General features: G+C 37.8%; 1 protein-coding gene across 1 annotated transcript in view; it reads left to right on the top strand.

Moving 5' to 3' along the window:
• RABGAP1L (RAB GTPase activating protein 1 like) overlaps window positions 1–26,462 on the top strand; it is a 230,863-nt gene that overhangs the window by 37,230 nt on the left and 167,171 nt on the right. The window contains exons 11-13 of the mRNA XM_021546018.2: window positions 91–235; window positions 11,979–12,072; window positions 16,472–16,622. Coding sequence (XP_021401693.2) covers window positions 91–235; window positions 11,979–12,072; window positions 16,472–16,622 — 390 coding nt within the window. The remainder of the gene's footprint in view (window positions 1–90; window positions 236–11,978; window positions 12,073–16,471; window positions 16,623–26,462) is intronic.

The raw sequence follows: 26,462 nt of genomic DNA, 5'->3' as shown, positions 1-26,462 counted from the left end.
AAAGAAATCTGAGGCAGTCCTGACCAAACTATAGTTTAGCCTTTCATAGACTTATTTTTCAAACTAATACATACCCATATTTTCATTTAGTTTGAAGGAAAAAGCCATACAAGTTCTGGAGATGCAATTTATGAAGTTGTCAGCCTGCAAAGAGAATCTGCCAGAGAGGAAGAATTAGTCACCCCAACAAGTGGAGGAGGGCCTATGTCATCCCAGGAGGATGAGGCAGAAGAAGGTAAGGATAAATGAGCACTTAAGAGTTTCCGTGGATAATATACTATTATATTTCTGCTGTTAATTCACTCAATTCATAATACAACTGCTTTGGACAAAAAATCACCAGTATTTTTCTATTAGGAGTAATAATATTTTTACCAAGCCATTGTTTGGATGTCTTCCAATAGCAGCAGCAGATGATGTGTGTCCATCTTTGTGTGCTTAAAAATATATTGCTGAGGCACCTGTGCTCTGCCAGCAAGTTAGAAAATGCTTTTCAAATGTCTTTTCTTCTGGTCAGAAGTCATTTGTCTTGGAGGTGCTGTGCTGCTGAAGAGGACAGCATGAAATTAGGCTTTGAAATGGCAGGTTTTAAATGCCTGTTTTTAAAGAAAACCAAAAAATCCCAGACAGGCTCACATGGGGAATTTCCTCATCCTCGAAGTGTCTGCTTAACATGTGATTTGATTTCTTTCACTTCCATCTAGGGTTTGTTAAAACATCATCTGGTGCAGCTCGAGATTGCTGCAGTTCATGGACCCAGTGTATTTGCCTGCCCCTTCCAAGGCTGACATACCTCAGTGTATTTCCCACTGGTGGTTTAGGGTTTTTTTTATTCAGGGGTGGGATGTTTTTTGATTTTTGTCTGTTTGAAGGCCCTTGGCCTACTGTTGTCTCTTTGTACTCTGGGGGTTAGTCCACAGCATTCAGAATAGACTTTCTATGTGCCAGTTTTGATCTGGATATCTGACCTACCAGGAATTGTGATTGTTTTACCAAGTTATTCTTCACATCTCTGGCACTGTTCTGTCAATACTGTAAAAAGTTTCACTCACTACTGTAGAAAAATTCTTCTTTGATTCTTTGTTATTTGTAAGTATTGGATTTTGGCTTGTGCAGTGCGAGTCAGAACCCTGGGTTTAACACAGGCTGGAGCAGGCAGGTGTCTCACAGTTCAAACCCCCCTACTTATCTGAGGTGATACCAAGCTTGCAAAAAAACCCACAATCAGGTGCTCTTTGAACTTTGATCTGATTCCTAAAAAGGAGGGGAATAGGCACAGATCAGCAATGTCAGTCCCCCCTTTGTATCAAGTACCACTTCTGAATAGTTAAAATGCTATTTTCTCCAAAGGATTTCTTCTGTTTCATTGGTGTTTGGGATTGCTTTGCTGTTCAAAGCAAGAATTAGTCCAGATTTGGTCCTTGGAACTTGTGGATCAGTGTAGTGTAATTTAGCTGTTGGTGTTCTTTTCCTTGATGGATGTGTGAGTTGTAGAGCCAAATTGATTTGAGATTTGTTTGATAGGGTAGAGTTTAAACAATTGAATACTTTTTTTTTTCAATATGACTGTCATTGGGAAGAATGCAGCTGTTCCAGAATGTGGTGAATGCAGAACAATTAGGAATAATGTGGTTACTGTCCTCTTGGTACTATTACAGAATGGCTTTATCTTATTACAGAGAAGAAGTATTTCACTGGAGTATGAACCTAAGTTTAACTTTGGTTTAACTCCCTAATGCTAGTTTCCATATTTCAAATGTAGATTACTTCCTTAGAGAAGACATTAAAAACATGATGTGCCTCTGTTCTCATGGAAACCACATTTAGAGTTCTGTGCTGAGAAGTTCTTTATCCTGGAGGATATGCAGGTTCAATGAGTCATTTGCAGTTTTTCTAAATAAATCTCTTCATTCTTTTTTTTTTTCTTTTCAGGGTACTAATTATGATGATGGAAAAAAACCACTTGAGTTTACAATGTCTTGTCTTGGCCTTGGAAGAAGGCTTTTCTTTTTTAATGTTAAGTGTGATAGCTACCTGGCTATATAGGTTCTTTTTACTTTTCTCCTTTTTTTTTAAATGTTTTTCCTTTTTCATTATATGCCCACAGAATACTCTTCTTTAATTGATTTCAAAAGCACTATACTTTGCATTTTTCTTGTATAAGAATGCACTGTCTGATTCCTGTGTACTCTGCATGCACACAGCTCACTGGGATGTCTTGTGCCATGAGTATATGAATAAAGATGGTCATAACAAAGAAGGCATTTTCCATTATTCTTTTCTTTTTGCTTTGATGAAAGGCCAAACATGGTACCTGCCAATAATGATTTCAATAATCACTATCTGAAAGTTAGGCCTAATGTCTTCTAACAAGTGTTTGTAGAAAATGGGTGTCATATACTCTAGCATTCTTAGCTTTTAATATTTTTTTCTAATTTTAGCTTGATTTTTCATGTGAACATTTATATCAAAAGAAATCAGTCCTTTGCTAAGATTGTGCAGTTGTTACTTAGAGATATTTCAGGTCAACCTCACTTTTGTTTTTTAATTACTAATATTGTAATGGATATTTCTGTCAATCCAATCACTTATGGTCCCTTGCTTTGAAGGTGATAATTTAAAAAATAGTTTTAATAATCTCTTGTCAAAACCCAAAATGTAAAATGCACTCCTTAATAAAAAGCTTTCTATTAAATTCTAAATATAATTTTAAAAAGATTAAAACATATAATGAAGAAATTCTTACCCTTTCTGGAAAGGTTTCAAATAAAGTAGATTTAAGTATCAGCTTTAATTAGTTTGCCGAAAAGTTCACTGTTAACCTTAAGTAGAACCTTGTAAGAATGTGCAGAGCACAGTTGGTTGAACTCCTTTTTCTCCCTTCTGGAGCATTAAGGAGGATGAGAGCATGCCTAGAATTGATGGTGTGGGCACTGCAGCATTGAAAAAAGCAAAGCTCAGAGAGCATTTTATTGTAGTATTGTTCTGCAGAGGATGAAGTGGCTGGCTGCACTTGTGAGCTTAAGGACTGGGGGAAATAGCTTTCCAGCAGAAGCATTTACAGGAGGATGTAGTCCCAGGAATAAATAACAAAGGAAGAAAGGGATTAATAAGTTGGCTGCTTTTAGCAACAGTGCTTGCTCAGACCGTGTGTGAAATTATGACCTTCCTTTGACTCTAATGTTTGAATTATTGGGTTTTTTTTTTAAAGATATGTAACATTTCAGGAGACCACTAGATAACTCCATTTGAGTTTCTTCTGGAGTCAGGATAAAGTTGGAAGGTTAAGGATGACTGTAAGCAGGAGCAGTTCTGTTCAAAACCAAGAAATATTCTTTAAGCTGATTGTTACTGAGTTGAAGCTACTTTTGCTGGGGCTTTCTGTGGCCCCAGGTGTCTGGTTAGGAACTCTTGTTCCCATCTGTGAGTTGGCTGCAGAGTAAGCACAGAATGTTTAGCAGATACCCTGAAACAGGTAAAAGGGAATTCAGGTAAAAGACCTGCCTAAAGAAGCTTCTGAACATGAACTTAAGGTGCTTCTGGAACACTCTCAGATGACTTCCAGGAGCAAGAACTGTTTCCATTTGTGTTTAGTTTGGCAAGAGAAAAAATAAAAAGCTGAAGAAAGTAACACTTTTATTTTCCTACTCTTGCTAGCTGTGTGAACACTAAGAACAAAAAGAGATAAATAGCAAAATGAACTTCAGGGTTATGGAAGTTCAGTGTGGAGATGGTAGGATCTGACACTGAAAACAGACATGAAAGGATAAGGGACCCTGAAAATTTCAGAAAAACTCTGCAGGTGTTGTACTTGTCACACAAAAAGAAGATGTGTACAGAAGGGGAGAGGTGGGCAATGCTAGATGTTCAGAGATGATCAGCCAGAGGAAGTCAGAATGTGTTTCAGGTGTTGTGGGAGGGTAGAGGCTGTTTTCAGTACTCAGGAAGGCGAAGGAGTAGAGGAGATGATGTTTTTTAGGAATCAATAGAACTACTGAGAGTATTTAGTGATAAAATAGGGGTTATGATGTGAACAAATGAGGGTGATTGTGTGAGAAAAATTACATGACTAGTGTTGAAATAGTCAACTCTGCATTTTAATCCAAATTAAAATAGCTTTGTGTACTTCACAGGAACTGTTTGTTATATTAATCCAACACAGAGTAAAGTTGGTGGGTCCTAAAGAAGATCATTTAAATCTATCTTGGAGTCTTTTTGCTGTCTCCATACAAATGAACTAAAATGTTACAAATCCTAAATTCATGAGTCAGTTTGGCCAGTAGCTATCTCCAGACAAGAACCCTTTATGCAGTTCCACAGGGGAAGAGTTTTAAAATACAGGCACTACTAAGAATAGCATCCAAATGAAAAGAAAGTATTTCTGACAAGCCTGATGGCATTTTGTGGACTCTACTGTTTGTAAAATAATCCAAAATTTATTATTTGCACACCTTACAAGTTTACTTGTGTTATTAAAAATCATAAAATAAATGCACTCAGTTGACTTCTGCAGCTATTGTGCTGCTAGGAAGAATATGGTCATGTGATAATTTCCTTAATAAATGTAAAAATACTGAGTGCAGAAGACTTGTTATTTTTATTATGGTGGCAATTAATAGTTAATTGTATTTAGATTTGTTCATGCAAGTATGGCCTTTGTGTTACAAGGTGAGTATTTGAAGTATTTGGAATTTGAAGCACTTCTATGGGTTGAAGAAGTATTTAACGTAATTGGCAAGGTTATAAATTAAAAGAAAAATTGGAGAATTTAAGTTTTTTTTCCTGTTCCAGGAAGTGGAACACACCCAAGGAATGTGACTTATCCCGAGTTCTTTTATCCCTCTCTTGTTCCCCAGTGTCCACTCGACACTCCTGCACAGTGTGTGTGGGAACACTCTGTGGGTAGGGATATTTTCTTTGATGAAATCTGTACCTCACACTTCCTTTGTGAGGTTCAAGGCAAAAGATAATTCCCCAATTCTGGCCTTCAGTTCATGAATGCTCCAGGGAAATCTGTTGATGCCTTTGGTTTATTTTTGCAGAATGAAAGAAAAAGGTATTTTCAAATAAAGGTAGGTTTCAACTCTGTGGGATCATAGTGAATTCTGGTTTTGGATTTCAGGCTTTTTGGGTTTTTTATAACTTTCATAAAATCTCTTGAGATTCTGGTACAAAATAGAGACCAAATCAGTGTAAATTGCTGTTTTCATCTTGTCTGGAAGCAATTGCAGATTATTTTGAATAATTTGGATGCTTTATTCATTAGTAGTTATCTTTTCTTGTCTGTCTAATCAGTTTGAAAAAGGATTTGCAATCCTGCTAGCTTATTAGGAATTCAAACTTCCTGTTGCTAAAGGATCTTTCAGGTTTTTCAGTCATCAATTTTGGGTGGCCTCAAGCTGCCATGGCTTAGATAATTGCACAATATCATATAATTTAAAAATTAGACACTTTTGTATAAAGATTATTAAAAGGACTGTTTTCAACTGACAGTTCCCCTAACCTCAGTGTGAGATTCTTCTCTTTTTTAGTGTTGGTCATTAGCTTTCTGGTATTTTTAGAGTGTAAGTGCTGTCTAATCTAAGTGCCTGTCATACTGCCTTAAATGCCAGGCAATACATAACTTCTGAGTGTTTCTAACTCATTTTTCTCATTGATTATATCAAAGATGGGAATAGATGCTAATCTACAAATTCATAAATTACTAATGCATTGCCCTAGAGTTGTGACAACACCTCCAATTTTATTTCCTTGCCTGTTCTCTGAGATGTCAGGGATCAGACAGCACGGTACGTGTGGAACATGTTTGTGTTTACAAGACTACCTCCACTGTGCAGCATTTAGGTGGCTTTGTCATCTGTGTGGGAGCAAAACTACTGAACTGAAGCAGTAATCCTTCTCCACTTTCTTTTATTCAGCTTTAAGCATTTGTACAGCAAATTTAGAGATGTCATGGTGGCTCAATTTTATGTGCAATACATGAGGGGAGGATCATCTCTTGGATGCCCAGTTAAGGTTTATTTTTGGGACATTTAGAAATAATTCTCATTTCATATGACAGTGATGCAGGGCCTATGTTGATAGTATATGACATAGAACAAAGTGTTTTAAAGGTAGGATATATCAGATATATACGAGGATATAAGGTAGGGTTTAAAATGCAGAATTTGTTGTATTAAAAAGAGAAAGGTAATTTTAGGTGTACATTGTGCACGACCAACAGGACAGGACTGCTCTCAAGTACAAGTGTTTTGGGAGATTTTTGCACAGTCCTTAACGTGTGGAAGCAGTACATTTTGGTGTGCAGTGAAGGAAAGGCAGAGGGCATCCAGCTGCATGCTGTGCCACCCTCTCTGTGTTTATCTAGTACAGGTTATGGGATTCAGATTTTGTGTTACAAAAAGAAGCAATTAAATTTGCAGCCTTTTGCAAGGTAATTAAAATTTTGTGATTTGTCAGCATGAAGTTTCACTTCAATGATTCTAAATGAAAAATGTGTCATATAATCCATAAAAAGGAATGAGACCCAAAATACTGTTGTTTTTTTTTTATTACGGGTTTGCTCATAGTGAAAAATTCTCTTACCTTTATTTTTTGTTTTTGCACACTTATGTGTACTTCAGTAGCTGCCAAATTAATTTTTCAAGTTAGTTATGTAACTAATGAAAGCAGAAAATTCTTCTGAGCAGAATTCAATGCAAGTTGTCTCTGTTCAGATTTCTTGCTGAATCTGTATTTTCTTGCTCCTGATTATTCCTCTTCCCTCTAAATAAAAGAATATACTAAGGATTGTCATTTCATAAATCAGTTATTTGGAAGGCATTTGGAAATCCTTCTGTGTTCATCAGAATATTTTGTAATGCACTAAAAGTTGGACACTTCTGAAAATCTGCCTTATTTAATACACGAATAACTTTCATGACTTATCCTTCCTGGCAGAACTATAGCTCATGCTCTATAATTCCCTGTTACCTTATAAATCAAAATTTGCTCTTTTTCTGGCCTTTCTCACAATCCTCTTTTATCTTATATGTATGGAAAGGTTTCGTGTCAGTAACGCTCTGTCTTGTGCCCTGATAATATGCTGCCAACTTCAGCTCCTCCTTCAGGTTTGTTCTTCTCTTATATAAAAATCAAACTGTTCATATTTGAATTATTCTAATTCTATTCCCATCTATCTTAAAGAACCGATTTCCTCCTCCTTCAGACTGCTCCAGCTATATTATTTTTCAGTTCCACCCACTCTTTTTATTTCACATGTAACAGCTTCTCAATTAAAACACATTAAATATCCTTTTCTTTCCTGCACATCAGTGCTCATATCTCACCTGTTCATTTTTTTATCTGCTTTATTCATGCTTTTCTATGTATTTTAGGAGGTATTTCTTTACTTCTATGCTCAGCATCTCTGAAACAATTCTAGTTTTCCTCCATATTTCTGTTTTTGTTAACTGAAAAAGAAATTTGACTTCTGAGGTATTGTCATATTTCAGATGAGCTAGTAGAATTTCCTGAAGAACTTGAACCACTCAGAAAAGCTGCTCTATAGCTACATAATTGGTGTAAAATATGGATGAGGGGAGTATTGTTTAAAGGTAAATTCAAAGTGTGATGCAAAAGCACAGCCCACTGAAAGAAAAAGCATCCTAAACCAAAGAAACAAAAAAACCCTTTCACTGTAAAACTGGGAAGATGAAAAACTAGATATAAGTACATTAAATACCTCAATTTTTGTTGGTATGAGTCCTTCACTGGACTTTATTTCCTCAAGCCAAAACTGGGAGAGCCAATAAACAAAGTTGAGTCTGTTAATCCCTGGTGAGAGAGAGGAACCTCTGTGCTGTCTGAGTTGGTTTCCAATATTTTTGTGTTTTGTTAGTCTCTGCCTAACCTGTTAGTACTACTCTAGGTACTGGGGTTACCCTCTGAGCATGACCTCTGTTTGATACACTGGACTATCAAAATAAGAGATGGGAAAGAGGCCAAAATTTTGTGTTCCTCTATGTTTGTGTTTTCCTGTGTGTAATTCTTCTGGTTTGAACACTGGATGCCTCAATATTTTGAGTATCTCTCATCAAGAAAAAACACAGACTGGAGGAGAAAAGTGGGAATGAGCAGAAGTGTGAAGAATTTGTCCTTGGAGAAAATAAGTAGATTTGTCTTAGAGAAGAAGCAGTAAAGGCTATGATTTTGGTTTTTTGTGAGATGTGTCAAGATTGTTTAGGAGAAAAAAAAAAAGTAATTGGAATAAGTTGCAGGTTAGAAAAAATCAGGCTTCAACTGAGTCAAAAGAGCAGCAAAATCCTTGGAATGAACTGAAAAAATTATGTATAGCCAAAGACTGCCAATCTTCTTTTCTGTGAGGGTTTCATCATGTGTAACAGTGGCTTGGGAAGATGAATGGCATCACATCAACATACCCTTCCTCCTTTTCCTTCCTGCTCTACATGCTGAGCATGATGGTCTGGAACATCCCTGGGGTCAGTTGGGGTCATCTGTTCCAGCTGTGCCTCCCAAATTGCTGTGCACCCCTGCCCTTTTGGTGCTCCCAGCCAAACCCAGCACCTCTCTCTCTCAGGCCCTGGGGTGACCTGATGTAAGCAGAGCTGGGAGTGGGTCAGGCTGGCTGATCTCCAGAGGTCTCTTCCAGCCCAAAGTATTATTCCATGCTGATACCATACAGAGCAGTGCTTGCTGTGGGAGTCTGGTCCTTCAGGCTTGCTTTAAAAAGGTTCTAAATTCAGGGAATTGATTCATGAGGCATGACCTTTTTGTGAGTTTTGTGAATCATGTTGCAATTCAGAACAAAGCCTTTAAGACTTAAGGTTTCTTGGTCTTAAAGCCTGTTTGTGTGTACACACATTCACAGCCCCAAGGTTTGCTCCCTTGAGATGTGTTCCACTGTCCACCTGCTCTGACAGAGTTCAACTTTTATTGCCCAGTTGATGGCTCTGAGAGGTCAGGGTAAATACAAGAGGAGGGAGGATTACACAGAACATTTAGAAGAAGGTGTCTGTGGCTTTCCCAGCAGAATAAGTGTGGATTAAATTATGCTTTGGCAAATTCTGCTGACTTGTAGATGCTATTGAATGTAGAAAAAAATGTGTAGAAATACTCAGAGAAAAACATCTACAGTTAAATATCCCTCCTGTGGCATATTTTATTTTATTTCTTAGCTTATACCTTAATGCTTGAAGAGGTTAGAATATGTAAATACTCTTTAGAATAGAAACAAAGTAGAGGATTTTAAGGCTGTTTATTCTCTTCCCTTTGCCCTGTTCTATTTTGAAGTTTGACATTAACATCTTTTGAAAGAGAGCATATGGCATTTCTAATTAAGGCGTGAGATTTTCTGACATACAACTGAATAATACATTTCAAACAGTGCCAAGCCTTCCAGATGAAAGAATTTTCTGGCTGAAGCACTGGAGTGTAACACTGGTCTCCTTTAGAGCTTCGAAGAATTTTGCTGGGAATACCAGCACAGTGAGAAATCCAGGGGTTTGTTTCTTCAGGCTGATGTCAGGATTCTTTGGCAAGCTCAGATTTGGATCCAATAGGAGCTACTGTGCTTTGTTGCTTAAAGGATTCAGTGTAGCTACATTTTGAAATGTTTTGGTCTGCTGAGGGATTTCAGTCATCTTTATCAGATTTTATTTCAGGCTGCAGGGTTTGTTTGTGTGTATTTTCAACGTTAACTCTTGTAGAGATGTGCTGGAGTTCTTCAGTCTCTCCAAAGAAAGTCTAATCTCTCCCTTTCAGTATTTGGTACCAAGTTTTCTTCCTTTACTTTGAATGCGTAAAACCTTTCTGAAATTGTGGTTTGTGATAAATTCCTGATGTGAGCTGGGTTTCTTGAATTTGTTCATGCATACCAGTATCATTAACATGTACCTTGTGTCTCTGAATGGCAAATGGGCTCAATCTCAGAGGTTTCCTCAATTTTTTTCTTCTTTCCATGGGAAGTAGACGGGGCTGCATTTATTGTTGGTCCCTCTGACACAGTTGTACAATTTAGAAGAGGAGAGAATGAAACAAATGTAACACATTTAGTTCCTTTTTTTTTTTGTTAGTTATTGCCATGTGTGTGGAAAGTGAGGAAATTGGCCTTGACACTATTTTTGGTAATTTTAAGGGGGAAGCTGAGTCTTCAAATACATTTTTTCCCTCGGGACACAGTTGATTCCTTTGCTTTCTGGGAAACCTATCGCTGTGATAGAAAATTTTAGTTAAAATTACAAACTTGGGGGTTTTAGATCTTCTTATTTCCATCTTGAAGTCTAGTAAATGCGTGCAAAAAAGATTGGGAAACCTTAAAATCAAGTTTTTTGTAGATGTGGGATGCAGGTGGGTAGTTATTTTGTTTGAATGATTTTAAATTATTTTTAATAAATATTTTTACTTAATTACATTTAATGTAATGGGTAAGTATTTGAATGGAAGCTGGTATTTGGGAACTCTAAAGCTGTGCAAACTGGTTCCAAGCTGAAGGCTTTCACCAGTGTAGTGTTAATTTTGAAACACATTTCTGATATGCTCCTCTCAGGATAGCATTTTTGCTGTTAATTGTCCTTGAAATGCAGTATATGCTGTCTTTGTCCTCACAGCTCACTGTTAAATTCAAGCACTGATGATATTTTATTAATGACTTGTATCTGACAACTACGAAGAACATAAATTAGAAATCTGTAATTGAAGTGAGAATGATAAGGATGAAGAGTTAACAGGGTAATTGCAAAAGTACTGAAGATCCTCTTCTACTTGAAAACTATGTTGTTGACATAAAGCTGGAGTTGAAGTGTTTAATGCACCTGAGGAAATTCAGGATATTAGATCTGCAACAAGATGTGACAGAGCTGTGTGGAAGAGGGTATTGAAGGGATTTGGGGGGCAGATGTAGATTTGGTGGTTCTTTTTTTTTGTTGCATTTTAACTTCTGGAGACATTTCAGATCATGGGAAGGAGCAGCCTTGGAGCCAGGGAATTGGAACTGGATGAACTTTAAGGACTGTTCCAAAGCAAACTGTTCTGGGATTCTGTAATGATGATAAGAGGGCTGTGGCTGTCTCTTTTTGTGTTTCCTGCTAAAGACACTGAAAGCTGGAGCCTCTCAGCATCTGGTGTTGTTGAAGTTGCACTTGTTTAATTCTTACCAGTATTTTATTCAGATAAAACTGGAAATAGTCCAAATAGTGCAAGACCATATTTTTGAGGTACTTGCCATATGGAGTTAGACTGTCCAGTTCACTGTGGGCAGCTGCACAGGCCCTAATGGAATCCTAATGAACACTTGGTTTGGATATGTTATTCCATGTTATTCCAGGCTCACATGATCCCTTCTGGCTTTGGGTGTTAGTCATGTAGTGGCATATATCCCTCCCTGAGTATTTCATTTTTAATAGTTACGAGCATTCATTTGAAGCAATCCTCTCTGTTCCATGCACTATGGCCTTTCATGTCAGTCTTGGTTTTTTTCTGCTCATCCATGAACTTACTTCAGTAAAACAAAGTGATTTTGTGGCTCATAGAAGGCTTCCTGAGCTCAGAGTACCACAGGACAGCCAAAAGGACGTGGTGTAAAGTAGCATTATCTACTATGCTTTAACAGAGCCTTCTCTTTATGGGAAGTCTGGACTGGATGTGACTTTTGGGTAACACTGTCAAATTTCATTAAATGGAGAGTTGAAACTTTTCTCACATAATGCTTTTCTAGGTCCCAGTCCTTTCTCTGGTACCACTGCTGTGAATTATTCCCTAGTCTTGTCCTTTTAAACTTTATGGTAACTTCATTAATACACTTATTTGGTGAAGTCTGCAAAACATTCTTTATGATTTCATTAAAATTTTGTATCTTTTTATGCTTTTAAAACTTATATATGAGAAAAAATTGTCTGAGACATGTATGTATCTCTAGTGTCTGTGCTCTTGGGTAAACCTATGCATGCTTTTGTTTTCTTGTTTTTTCTTTATTTTTACAGAGAGTGATAATGAACTCTCCAGTGGCACTGGTGATGTGTCAAAGGATTGTCCCGAGAAGATTTTGTATTCCTGGGGAGAGTTACTGGGGAGATGGTAATGTTTAATTTCTTACATTAGATTTTAGTTATTAACCTTTTATTTGGTTTCTTACACTATATGTTCCTGAGCAAGAGATTTGAAATTATTCAGCTTACACAGTTTAAAATGCAAGACACATTGAAGTGTCATTTTTAAACTTAAGGGGGATTGGTATAGGGAACTTGGAGTTTTTGACAAATCTTTCCTGCAACATGTGCAAAAGTCTGGTTTTGTTTGGTGTTTGAGAGTGTATTTGTATGTGCTCACACAGGAGGTAGGAGTCTTCACAGGCAGAACTTTGTGGTCATTTGGCTGTTAAATCCTCAGGAATTTAATTAGGAATTTAATCAGTGATAGGATAGACACAGCAACTCCCGTGTGTCCCATCTAAGCCATGCATGCCAGCTGGTGTACATTTAATTTGTTTACAAGCACTTTTTTTTTTCCATTTTTGTAAATGTGCTATGTGTAAGCACTTGAAAAGGGATCTAGAAACACTGTGAATCCTCACTGAAGTGCTTCCTGTTGGTGAATAAAATGAAGAGTATTTGTAAACCCAGACTATGTTCTCAACAGTGTTATTTCTGTTGTTTAATTAACTGCTTCAGCAGCAGTGCATAGTGTGCCAAGAGAGGGAAAAGTCTGTCTGTCTGCTGCCTCAGAGAGACCTGAGCAAGTGCCAGAACCACTTCCTTGGTTTTCCCTGTGTAAGTAAGAGCTCCTGCTGCTGGAGACAAAAATAATCAGAGGCCCTTAATCTGGAATTGGCCGTTTCCTTTTCCTAACTCCAGAAAGAGAGATGAACAACATTTTAATGGGTTTATTTGGGTAATTACATCCTTTACTTGGCTACTCTGTAGCTCTTACTGCTGACCTCATCCGTATGGAGCTCTCACACAAAGGTTTCTGGATGAGCCATCAGGAGGTTTTACTGAGCATAGCTGAACCTCCCCCCTGGAACCCTCTCCTTCTGTTGTTTTTATCTATTCTGTCACCCAAGTTTGACCGTAATCCAAGATTGGAAGATGCTGCTTTTCAATTTGATTTTTTTTTTTTTTTAATTAATTTGTCAGTTGAATCCTCTACTTTTAACCTGTGTCTTTGATAAATACCTGGACTCTGTGGATGAGCATACTGAAGTAAAAAGATACCCACAGCTCATAGTCTTAAAGTTTCATGTATCCAACTATTTTTTCTGGTTACTCAAGTATACTAATCAACAAGGCAAAACATTTTTAAGGGTTTTGGAATCCTAACATAACTTACACATAAATCAAGACAATTGTTTAGTAGTTGAAGCAGCTTAACATTAGTTTAAAATGGGGAGAGACATGGGAGATCCCAGCGTTTTTGAAGACTAGCAAACATTTATTCAGGAGTGTCTCAAGTCTCTCAGTATTACCTCTGGAGACATTAAAATCTGTAAACTACTTGAGTTCTTGAATAGTGTTATGTTACATTCTAAGAACAAAACTTAGAATAACAGGTGAGAATTGGTAAGCATTTGAAAACTAAAAATAAATCAAAATAAAATCTTGTAGTGTTGTTGAAAACTGCACCATATGTTAGTAGAAGAGCTGTAAAATTTGTAAAAAAAAAGTAAACAAACAAAAAGCAACACTTCCACTTGGGGAACTGGTGTGCTGATTTGTCTCTTAGATGAAAAATTTCTTGCATTTTAATTGCTTTTTGTCATTTCATTAAAATGTCACTGTAACTTACTGGACTCAGCAAAAATACTGCTCCAGGACTCTCCTTCAACGATATAAACAGAAATAAGAATAAGATAATTTGCCAAAAAGAGAACAAACAATTGAAAAGTGATGGTATATCTGTTTATTTTACTATTTACTGCATACTCTGCGTTAGTTGTTCTTGCCAGCTAAGCTTCTTTAGCTGACTGGTGAACTATTTCTTAAAGAAAAAAGCAGTAGCAGTGATCAATAACAGTCTTTGATCAGAAATACATTTGTCAAGTTGGAGCATAGTCTGTGCATTGCTGCTCTGTGTCCTTGCTCTCTGTTATTTTAAAATTGTATTTATGAGTTTGTGCAGGAGAATTGCAGCATTTTGTAACAAATTTAAGATGTCAGCATCTATGAATGGTGACTCCCCCGCATGATGAAGGGTAAGGTTAGATTCAGAAAAGCTTTTATTTTATGCTCACTTCTGTTGTTCTGAGCAAGGACTATGGATGCACAAGCTGTTTCCCAGAGCCATCCAGTACTTGGAAAGTTGGTTGTGGAAGCTGGTAATGCTGTCCAACATGGATTCATATTGCCTCTGCTATAAAATAGATCTAGGACAGACAGAGCCAGTAAAGTCTGGTTGTTTAATTCCATTGGGATTGTGTTCAGGATGATGTTACAACATGGGTGTTAGTAGTTGCCTTGTGTTGTTTCCTTGGTGTTGCTGAAAATTTCCCTGCTATGTTTGTATGGGAATGTCCCTTTTTAGCTGCTTATTTGATCAGCTTGCCCATTCCTCAGAGAAGCCCTTCCTTGTTTCTCACATAACACATATGGCCAGATCCATGTAATAGCCAAACTAATTCACAAATAGATGTGATTCAACTTTCTGATCTATTTCCTATATATTTATTCTTCAACATGCATGCTATAATTCTATAAGTGTTGCGAGTAATTTGTCATAGAATCCCTGAATAGTTTGGGTTGGAGAGGACCTCAGAGCTCATCCCATTCCAGCCTCCTCTCATGGGCAGGGACCACCATCCCAGGTTGCTCCAAGTGTCCCACCTGGCCTTGAACACTTCCAGGCATCCAGGGGCAGTCACAGCTTCTCTGGGCACCCAGTGCCAGGGCCTCCCCACTCTCACAGAGAAGAATTTCTCCCTGATACCCACGTAACCTGGCCTCTCTGCCAGTTTAAAACCATTCCCCCTTGTCCTGGCACTATCTGCCCCTATAGAAAGGTTCTCTCCCTCCTTTTTATAAACTCCTTTAAGGTACTGATAAGGTCTCCCTGCAGCCCTTTTCTTTTCCAGGCAGAACACCCCCAGCTATTCCAACCTATGTCCATAGCAGAGAGGTTCCAGCCCTTGGAGCATCTGTGGTCTCCTCTGAACCAGTGCAAATCCTTTAAGTGTTTAGTGCTTTTAATATTTCTGTGAATATTGGTTTTCTTTCTAGCTCTTTCCCATCACAAGACTGTTAAGGTAGTGAGACTGACTGCAACATGGAATGAAAAAGATAAAAGGAACTAGTTTATATTTGGGTAGCTGAGGGATAAAGATAAGGATGAAATTACTTGTACTGCGCGGCACATTTAAAAATAAAAATAATTATTGTTTTTTAAAAGAATAAGGGTATTATATAATCACGCTCTTTAGTTCTTAGGCCATTTGGAAAAATGGGGATATCATCCCCAAAGCATAAGAAAATGAAATAGGTTAGAGTATCTTTTAAATTTAAACAGCAGTGGTAACCTGTTCATGTCCTAATGACCCGTTTCATAGAATGAATACTCTAAACATTCACTGCAAATCCAGGCTCAAGTTGCAGGTTATGGAATTAATCATGGCTTGCTGGCATTTGGCTAAACAGCCACTCTCACTACTCTGCTACCAGGAGAGCTGGGAAACACAACAGTGCTCAAAGCACTTGGAGAGCACAGGAGAAAGAGCCAAAAATCAGTTTGGGCAGTCTTCTGCTGGATTGCTCTGAAAACTGTCATGGGTCTGAGTGCTTTAATCTAGATCAGCAAATACTGTTGTCTCCAAAGGAGCTTTTCAACATCTGCAACTGAAAGCTCTGTAATATTGTGCACATGCAGTGATTTTTTTCCTGCATTTCTTGTTGTATGTGTGTACATCCAGAGAGTAAAGCACCAGCTCACACCAGCAGGCAGATTTATTTGAAATAGTAGGATTGTACAAACATGTGTGCAAGTGTTCCTGTTTTGTGGCACTTGCTCTTGGCATGAAGCGTGGAACTAGAAATTCAGTCTTCATAATATTACTCTTAATTGTCTTTTGTTATGCAAAATTTGTTTTTCTGTACAGCTTACATTATTTTGAACTTATTTTTCTGAACCTAAGCTAAAATATGTATGTTGAACAAATGGCATATTTTTCTTTTTCAATTCAAATTGTTCTTCATTAGCCAACTTAGTTCGATTTCTGCAACTGCTTATTGTTAATTTTCCTTAATTTCTCCACACCTAAGAGAATTTGGGTATCACTACATTTTGCCACTGGTTCTTGCTGTAAATCCCTTCAGAGTTTTTGCTTTCCACCTGACAAACACTAACTACTGTAACCAGTGGAAAAAAAAGTTTGTGTTGCCATTTGCTGACTCTGCTTTAGTGAATAACTTTAAAGATTTTTAGTGTTTTTAATCTTTAATTTGACTCCTGTAGTTGAAGTATAACAGGTAAATGATCATCTTTGTTTCAGGCACAATAACCTTGTTGTGAGACCAAATGGGCTGTCCACTCTGGTGAAGAGTGGTGTTCCAGAAGCACTGAGGGCAGAGATCTGGCAGCTGCTGGCAGGATGCCATGACAACCAGGCAATGCTGGATAAATACAGATTACTCATTACAATGGTAAGGGATTTCTTATTTGTTCTTTCCTTCTTTTGTTCACTTTTCTTTTCTTCGGTTGAGATGAATTCTGCTGGGCAGCAGTTTTAGTCAGTGGCAGGGCAGCAGAAGAATGAAACAGTTTGGCTTGTTTTAAGCAACAGAAATTGTGATTATGTGACTTTGCCTCCTGCCATGGGTACCTGCTGCATGGCATTAGCAATAGAAATTGCTGACCTATATCTGTAGTAATGCTTGACATTTAGCTTTCTCTTCTCTTGCTGTGATGATATTAGGAGCATCAGCTTGTTCAGGTGTTTGCTTGTGGGTTTTTTTATAAACTCACATCCATCACTTTGTTTTTTCAAAAGTTTGTTTTATGTTTACCTTAATTTTAGGGGGTTTCAATTCTTAAAAAAACTCAAACCTAAACAAAACGGCACAAAATTGAGTATTTCTTCTTTCTGTTGTTTATTTTAAAAAAGAATGTTAAAAACATTTTGACCTAGCAGGAAACCAGTCTCCTTGCAGTATGGGTGAGCTGAGAGGAGAATCCTTTTGGGAGTCAACTCCCTTTCTGTGTGCATCAGTGCAGTCAGTGAGCATTCTAGGAAGTCTGTGGAGCTGTTTGATCTGTGGTGGCTAGAGGGAGGAGCTGTGTTGTGTAGCACAAGCTCTGTGCAGTGTCAGAGGTGATCTCAGCATTTGGGGCTCTGAGGCTCTGCCACTGCAGGGGCTGTTCAGCTCTGAGAAGAGCAGCAGTCTCAAATACATTTTTAATGGCAGAAATGGATGGAGATAATTTTCTGTGCTGCTCAGAGCAAGTGCTGGATTTGTTACCTGGCTTATGGATTATCTGTCCACACAGAAATTCTGGAGTAGATGTTGTTACTCAAAGTTTCCTTTCCTAATGTTGTCATATTATTTTACTACTTGTCCTCTTAATTTGACATAATTATGTTTGTGAAGTTTAGAAGCATCCCCAGAGTGAGAACTGTCCTGGTGTCTACTTTTCTCTTTACCAAGAAGGAAGAATGTTTTGATAGTGTAAATTTTTCATTTTGATGTTGTAGCTGTGTTATATTTTCCTTGGAAACCATTCACAGGACATCTGTCAGCTGTATGGTGCATCAAAGCCACCTCCATTATTTGTTCCTGCTTTCCAAAAGTGGGAAAGACATTTGTTTCAGGGTGGAGGAGGGAGTGGAAAACTTCTAAAATGCAAGGTTTATCTTGATACTGGGGCCTTGTGCCTTAAAAATACCTTGTAACAACACTTGGCCTTTTCACTACAGCGATATTGCAGGGATGTGTATTTTGGAAGATGACATTTCATATAGTATTTAATATGAAATATTACACTGTTACTGATGAAAAATTTAAATCCTCCACATGAACGGAAGCATTTATGCAAATAGAGGTTTTTTTCTAAAGTGAATAATTTTCCTTCTGAAATGACAAAACTACTTCTGTAGTCTGTCTGTCTAAACTGCTGGTGATCACATCAGTGGGCAGTAAAAGACTCATGAAAGAAATGAACAAGAGAGAGCCTGTGCCATACCAAAGCTAGGGCCCATCTTTGGGAAAAGTTAATGTGGGATGCTCCAGAAAAAATGTCAGCTGTTTTTTTTTTTTAATGAGTTATTGTCTGATATTTATGTCTGTGAATAGACATTTTCAGTTTCATTTTGGTGTGTCAGTAATGTGAATTGAGCAGAGAGTAGTAGAATACAGATTTTAGTAGAATATACTACTAAAATCTTAGTTGCAGTGTTACCTTATGTGTGTCAATAATAACCTAATAATAACTTAATAATGTTAAGCTTCAGAGTTATTTGGGTATTAATGACTGTTCACTTGCTTCTCTTGTATGAGAAAGCAGAACTGTTTTTTTTCTGCGTTATTTGTGTGCTGACATTCTAATTGACCAACAACAAAAACTTTATTTTTTCTGTAATTATTCATTCTTCCCATCAAACCCATCATTTTCATCTTGATTCTTTCAGTTTATGAATATGCTTGTGCAAATTCGTTGTCTCCTAGTATTCTGGTCATTCTGCTTGTTGTTTGTCTTCTGAAAGCTGGATGTTTTTATGGGTGCCTTGACCACTTCAGCAATATATTCCTTGAACATGTTTGATCCTGAGCCATTCCTAGGGGAGTGGGGAGAGGTGGTGATGCTCTGCACTTGCAGTCCTCAGAGTGAAGTGGGCTCAATTCCAGGAGGAGGAGGTGGTACAAACATCTGTGAACTTGCACCATTGCCTACTGACACCCCACAACTCTCAGAACATGTCTCTCAAACAGCTCCCAATTGCTGCCCAGTCCCTGGCAGTCCCTGAGGTTCTGTCCCATGCTGTCCATGGTGACAAATCCTTCCTCTGAGCCTGCTCTCCCAGCACTCCAGCCTGCTCATCCAGCCTCACCTGCACCCCTGGGTTAAATTGGCAATTGCAGCACCTCCATGAGAAAAAGGACACTGGAAACCAGTAGAAAAATCTCTGCCATGTTACTGTCACAGCTTGAAAGATGAACTCGATACCTGGAATTATTAGTGCTAAAAACCTGACTTACGGTTGCCTCTTCTGGGGACAGAGCAAAATCTGGTAAAAACTCTGATTTTACTACAGTGTTACTGGTTAACTTCTGGTGAAGCTGTCCTCACTGCCGAGAGTTGTGGTGTTGGCAGGCCAAAAATGTGTGCCTTGTGATACTCTGAATGACAGCAGACTCTCAGCATTTAAATTTAGTTTAGAGACCATGATATAGACACATTAGTTGTTCCAGTCTTGTGCAGCAGTGCTGTGTTAGATTGGCCAGCCATCACGTAAGAAATCTGGCTGTGCATTTATACTGTATTTATCCATCTGTATGCAGTGTTTCTCAGCTACAGGAGTGCTTTATTCAGTGTGTTCTGTAGGAGAGGGTAATTTGGGGCTTGTTTTAGAGTCTCAGTTCAGCACTGAAAGCAAAATAAAATGTTTCATTTAGAAAAGTCAATGCTGCACTTACTTTCTCCAAAAGGCCTCCATGTCCTGTAGTCCTGTGCACTGGAGATCAGCAGTCTGTCAAGAATGATCTGGTGAGCTGTGTTCCCTTTTCCCTAGATCAGAGCATTCATTTTCCATCTCTAGGTGAGTTTGGAGCTCCAGGAGAGAAGGGAGAAAGAAATCCTTGTGCTCTCACAAGTACTGACAAGCACTGCCTTGCACTCTCTTAGGTCTCCTGCCGAGTTCCAGCTTGATGATTACTGTGAGCTGCTCAGGAATTTTGACTGGAGCACAATAATAGGCCTTGCATACCATTTTAGAGAGTAGGAGTTGTGATTTGGCAGCTGTTTTGTTTCTGACATATATGTAAATGTGTTCTGTATGACAATCAAAATCTGCCTTACTTCCCTTGCCTTGGGCTCTTCACAGTGCTGCACGTGGCACCTAACAGGAAGGGGGAAGTCAAATATATATCAGTAGGGATAAATGTGCATTTTAATTTATGTAATTATTGTATGGAAAATAAGATCAGAGTGAGAAAACTCTGCTAATGATAATGAAGGGGTAATAGTGGTACTTAAAAAGCTTTTGTAAAAGCATGCCTGATCTGTTTGTTAAAAGAATATAGAAAAACGTGCATGTGCTGAGGTCAGCTCACTGACAGTGTTCTTCCTGCCTGCTTGGCATCATTTCATCTTCACTGGTTCCTCACCAGAGACTTGAATGAATTTTTCCATGCTGAGGTGTATTCAGAGCTCTGATATACTGGTGGCTGCCAAGCCACAGTGCAGCCTGTTGATGACTGGAGTGAGTGGTAATTGCTGCTGCAAGAATCCAGCGTGTCCTTGTCAGAGCAGGGTCAGGCACTGGCAGTGTGCACACGAGTAGAAATTTGCTGTCACATGATGGCAGTGATGCAACAACTTACCCTAAAATACTTGTTGCATCTGCATGAGGACAGATGTTTTATTTATTGTATCTTACACTGCTTATTATCAGTTTTTCTTCTCTGTTTGAGATGGTTTCATTCTTGTGTGAATTCTCACTGCTGAATTTGTATGTAACTTTAGTTTCCTGTCAGGGCTGAGTGTAGTAATGTAAGTAAAATGAGAACAGGAACAGGAGGCTGTCACTCATGTTCTGTAGTTTAAAAACTTTGGGTGGACTGTTTTAAGGTAACATTTCTGGTTCTAAACATGTATGATTTATTCATAAAAGACTTCCAGTTTGCAGTAGGAATTTCCTTAAGAAATGAACTGTGTGTTCATCTAACAGCATATATAGACTTATTTTAAATGCAGCAGCTACTGTGGTTTAAGGAAGCAAAACTTGTTTTAAATTTATTATTATTTTTTTAGTAAGATCAGAAAAATAAGCCTCAGATAAAGTAGTTGTTAGTAGTATTATATTCAAAATGATGAAAGTTTGTGTAGGAATGAGAATGCCTGGTTCTGAACTGGGTGGTGACATTGAGTTGAAGTTCTTAAAGAAAGATTGAATGGCTGTCCTTCCAAATGACTTGTAAGAGAACCAAAAATAGGATTATTTGTTTATTCTCATAATTTCCTTTGGCAATATGAGCATGTGCCCAGGACAGTTAGAGATAATAACTAATTAAAGGGTCAGGCTTCAGAAGACTTGGCCAAGACCCAGCTTTTTCTGCTGACTGTGTTTTTTGGTGTTTTGTCTCTGGACCAACAACATATCAAGTCACTCCACACCAGAGTGAAAAATCCTAAGAATTGTTCCAAGCTCTGAGAGGCATTGACTTGGGGATTAAATATTGCCATATCCTGAAAATAACAGATCTCAGTAATGTAATAATTTGAAAATGGCACTAATCAGGGGGATCACTACTCCAGCAGTGTAATTCTCATGTAATGGTGAGCAATTATAGGAAAGTATTTTCCATTGCTGCAGAAGGTGGAGCAAATGGATTGGATTTTGGGCTGGATGAAATTAATGAATTTAGAGTTAATATATGTAATTTATCTGCTCAGTTTGGACCAGCACTATTATTTCTGATTCCTATGAGATAAATCTTCTTTTTTGTAAAGCAAAAAGGAAAAAACCCAGAAGTTAAAGTTGCAGGTTTCTGGAACTGTGTCTTGTCCAAAATTAAAAGTTAGAAATAGGATAGATGAAAATAGCAAATCCTGTTGTGGAAGTTTCAACACGTGCTTAAACACAATCTTCCATGTATTGAATTGGTGCATCTGTCTTCAGACTGAGCTTCAAGGACTGAAGATCAACTTTCATGTAAACCTAATGAACAAATGTATTTATTTTTTAAATTTTGAATTTATCCAAACTATTGAAACAACAAAAGGTATTCACTTCTTTGTTTCACACTTAATATTTACTTGGCTCTTTAACTTTTATTGCAAGTTTGTTTGCATGGTTAGGAAAAGGAACGCTGAGAAGACCACAAGTCAGACACTGTTTCTATCCAAAGAAGATTAAATGCAGTTGACTTTGAAACTGATGCCTTGATGCCAGGTTTGTGTAGTTTTGTTCATTTAGTTTTTAAATTTATTTTATTTGTGTGAAGCAAATACAATTTGTGAAACAGTTTAGCTGGGAATTGAGAGAATTTCTTACATAGGAAAGCTATTTTAGTAGGAGTAGAAAATGAATCAAGCTTGTTATTTGCAGCAATACCAAAGGATGTGAAGTTAGCACTAAGGAGGGGAAGAGGAATATTTTTTTGTCCCAGTGGCATCATGCAGGCTTCCACTGCTCAGTGTTCTGAGACTAATTAATCAGTAAGGGTGTCTAATTAAAAAGATGACTGTTCACCAGCTGCCACAGCAGGCTGGTTAATGGGCTGAAACATTAGAGTATTTTTGTAGGAAATATTTGTGTTCAAAATGCTGCGTCTGCTTGTCCTGATTGAAAATGGGGGAGTTTAAGCCTCTGTAGCAAGAATAGGTGGGGGTTTTTTTGCATATTTATTTTGTCTCCTTACTAATTAGGAGTTGTCTCCCTTGACTTTTAAAGGAAATAAATATCAAGGATGGCATAGCAATATGCTAAACAATTGTAAAAGATCCTATTACATAAGGATTAATGATCATTATAATAAAAATGTGATTTTTCTTTTCAGTTGATTGAAAAGAGAAAAAGCTAATACCTGTTACTTTGCTTTTTGAACGAGGCACTTGGGCATTAGTCAAAATAATTCTGGAGGAAGTGATCACTTTTTCTGAGTTTCCTCTTTCTTTGAAATTCTGTATATACAGGCAGTTTCTTAGGTTTTACTTTTCCCCACTGTTTCTCAAAGGATAAGGATAGGATGGATGTTACTTAACTCTTAAACTGAGAATTGATTTCATGGCAAGTAGAGTCTTGATATTTTTATAATGTAATGTGGTTTCTAGAGACAAATCAGCTCATGCTGGTTGGAGTGATGGGAAGTTTCATTTTTGGTGTAAGCTGATCTGTTGGTGCTGGCAGTTACAGTCACCTACTTTGAATTATTTTAGTGGTGCTGCAACACTGGAAAAATAAGGTATATATGAACTAGAAATACTTCCTAGAAATCAGTGAAAATTTATTGTCTCTGAAGAATAGAAGTTGATACAATTTTAATTCTTTAAATACCTTCATTTAAATTCAGACTTCAGATAAAAGGTTTAGTTTATGATAAATGTACCAGGGTACCTAGTTCCACAGCAAATGTTAATATTTCTCTTACAAACTCAGGAATAAAATGTCCCTAAGGTGAATTTAATTTGCCAAGTTTTGGTTCATTTAGCACTCATCTGGAGGAAGTCTTTCAATTTTGTGTGCACAAAAGGGAAAGTCTTATGCTAAGTCTTCATCTTCAAAGGAATTCATCAGTTTAGTGACAAGTTCCTTTAGGAAATAAAGGAGGAGCATCAATTAGTAATTTTTATTTTTATGTAATCTACATTTCAGTATTTATACTTGATGTGGAAAATATCTACAGTAGCATGTTCAGGGCCTGCATAAAATTATAAAATATTCTGCTGCATTAAGAATTTTTCTGCAGTTTCTTTTCCATATGTAATCACATGTAAGAACACTAAAATAACACTCTCAATACAATTCCTGACTCTTGAGGTGATGTATGACCTCTTTGTCCTAAAAGTCACATCAATTGACACATTTATTCTGCAGGGTGGAGTAGAAATGAGATTTGCTTGTGGCCTCTTGGGACCTGTTCTGTTTTGTCTGTGTGAATTTATGATCCATTTTCTGCAAACCAGGGGAGCAGAGTTTGCCCATCATTTCAAACAGTGATAAAACCAAGGGAGCATCAGTATTAGGGCCTGGATAGGTTTAAATGATGGCTACTGGAAGAATTGATATTGCACCAGATAGTGTCATGAGCTCAGGATATATGAATATTGATGCAGATAACAAGTGAATTTAAGTAGGATGGAATTGGGATGTGTCATTGCCTCGCTGTTCCCTCACAGTGTGCTAAGAGCTGCTAGTACTTGGCACCTCAGTGCTGGCTTGAAAATCCCTGCTATTCCTTCCTGGATAAAACATAAATAGATATCTCAGTTGAATTTGAATGTTGGTTGGTTTGTTGGTGTTGTTTTCCTGTGGCACTAATGGTGCTAATGCTGGAAGAGCAGCTGTAGTAGAGACATTTTAAACCACAGTTTTCTATATCCCTGAGTAAAACTGGATTGTTTTAGAAGTTCCCTGCAGGGTGTGTTGTCTTTATGGAATTCTGTGTGCATGATTTTCACTGTTAGCACAGGCCACTGCTTACCTGAAGGAAAAGGTAATGTCTGTGTCCACTGCAGGAGCTGGCATTGCTGAGGGATAATTGTGTTTGAGACAATCAGCTTGCTCTTGGTATTCCTCTTTCCTCTCCAGTATACTTCTTCTGTTTTCAAATAAGGATTGCATAACTGGCATTCAGGAGGCTGCAGCATTCCAGAGCTGGAGCTTTACAAATCTTAAATACCTTTATTGCAGGGAGCAAACCACCTTTTCTTGACTATTAGTTGCTTATTTCACTGTGTTAATATTTGGTGTTATAAAAATTAAAGAAGGCTCTAAGTGCTTAGAGAGAATCCAAACATTTGGTGTTTGAAGTTTCTTAAAATGCCTTTGCTAACACCAAAACTGGTGGTCAACACTTTATTAGAGCATGTTTTACCATAGCTGTGGACAGCAGTAGCATTTGGAATAGTAACAAACCCAGCAAGGCTTGAGCTGCATGTGTAGAATATTAAAATGTACAGAAGTGATGAACACATCACTTAAATCTAAACTGGAATTTGATGTAGGGAGTGAATTCTGAACCTTTATGTATGACTTCTTTATAGTAAAACCCCAAATGGCAGGGTTATTTGTGTTCTGTAGGATATTCTTCCAAAGGCCTGAGGTATTAAGGTAGATTTTACAGTGATCACTTTAAAAGAGATTAGAAACCTGTGCGTCTTTACAGTCTATATCCAGTAAGGAATTTTTTCCTTTGCAGTGATGAGTATGGTCATACAAATTAAGAGTCATGTCTTCTGTCAGCAAGCAAATTTGCAGCTGCTGAGGTAAACTAACCAGGAGATTGTTAGAAAGAGTATGTGCAATAGCAGACTGCAAACAATCTCTTATATAGGTTTTTGTGGACATAGACAAATATTTTGGCAGCTAGGAATTTTTTCTTGCTGAGGGTTTTCATCAGTTGCTTTTTAAACTGACAAGCAAATGCTGATGATATGGAGCGTCACATATTTTAATCATATCCTGCATATGACAAAGCTGTCTTCAGATGGGTGGTTTGTCTTCAAAGCAATCAGTTTCAAAATACAGCCTTTTTTTGACTCAGTAGTACAAGATACAGCCTGCATTAAACCTAAATAGTTATTAATGGGGATTGCAATTTCAGACAGTGTGCTTGCCAAAAGGGTTTTCTTTTACTGCATGTGCCATCTTTTTTTATACCCTTACCTAGCATTTGCAGGGCTAGTCACAGTAAGTGGGGGGTTTTATTTAGAAATCTCCTTCCCCCCATTTCTCTCAGAGTCACTGTTCAGGTGTGGTGTCAGGGTGAGATGGGAGCAAGCCCTGGGCCTGGGCAGGATGGACGGGTGAGGCAGCCTTAGGCAGGTTAATGTAATTACAGACTAATGACACGTTTTGGTACCTGTATGGCAGAGGAATTTGGAGGTACCTTTTAGATCCATGCCCCCTTTCTTTCATGAGTTTGTAGAGGTAATTCCAGAAAGTTCTTTTGATCTTTGTTGTCAGTTGTCTAGGATTTCCTTCTCTTTTTTGTAAAGACTCTCCAATTCTTAATGGAAATTGGAAGATATATAAACACACGTTAGGGATAGACCCACAAATGTTAGAATGAGTATTCTTTGGTGATGCTTTTATACTTGCATGTGTGTTCAGTGCAGAATGGCTGCCCCTGACACAAGAAGAATACTGATGCTGAATGCCAGCAGTGGATTTACACAGCTGGCAGTTGAGTAATATTTGGATGTCTGCTCATTTTTTTTAACTCAAAACCATATATTTCAGGCAGCCATGCACTTGATTACATTTAGGCTATTGCACAATGAGGAAATTAATTTCATAGAAAGCTCAGAGCAGTAGTAGCTGGTTGTCTTTTCAGGACTGTCTGGTTGAGTCAGCAAGAAGCCTTGGAAGCAGGCAGCCAGGCTCCTTTAGCCCAAGCAGAGACATACTTCTGAAACTTGCATTTAAAGTCTTGGTGTTCCCATGTCTAAGATTTATCCTGACTCCTGAAAATGTGTGTAAGGTGAATATTGTACAAGGAGTTTCCTTTGCAGAAGCTGTTGACTTGGTCATAGATTAGTAAGATATTTACCTACGTAATTTACATTTCTAGAAATGTTAGCTTCATGTGATTCTGAGAGGGGAC

This window comes from Lonchura striata, chromosome 9 (assembly GCF_046129695.1).
Source record: "Lonchura striata isolate bLonStr1 chromosome 9, bLonStr1.mat, whole genome shotgun sequence".
In the NCBI taxonomy this organism is placed as follows: Eukaryota; Metazoa; Chordata; class Aves; order Passeriformes; family Estrildidae; genus Lonchura; species Lonchura striata.
The sequence above is the reverse complement of the archived record's forward strand: the minus strand, read 5'-3'. Positions and strand labels throughout refer to the sequence as shown.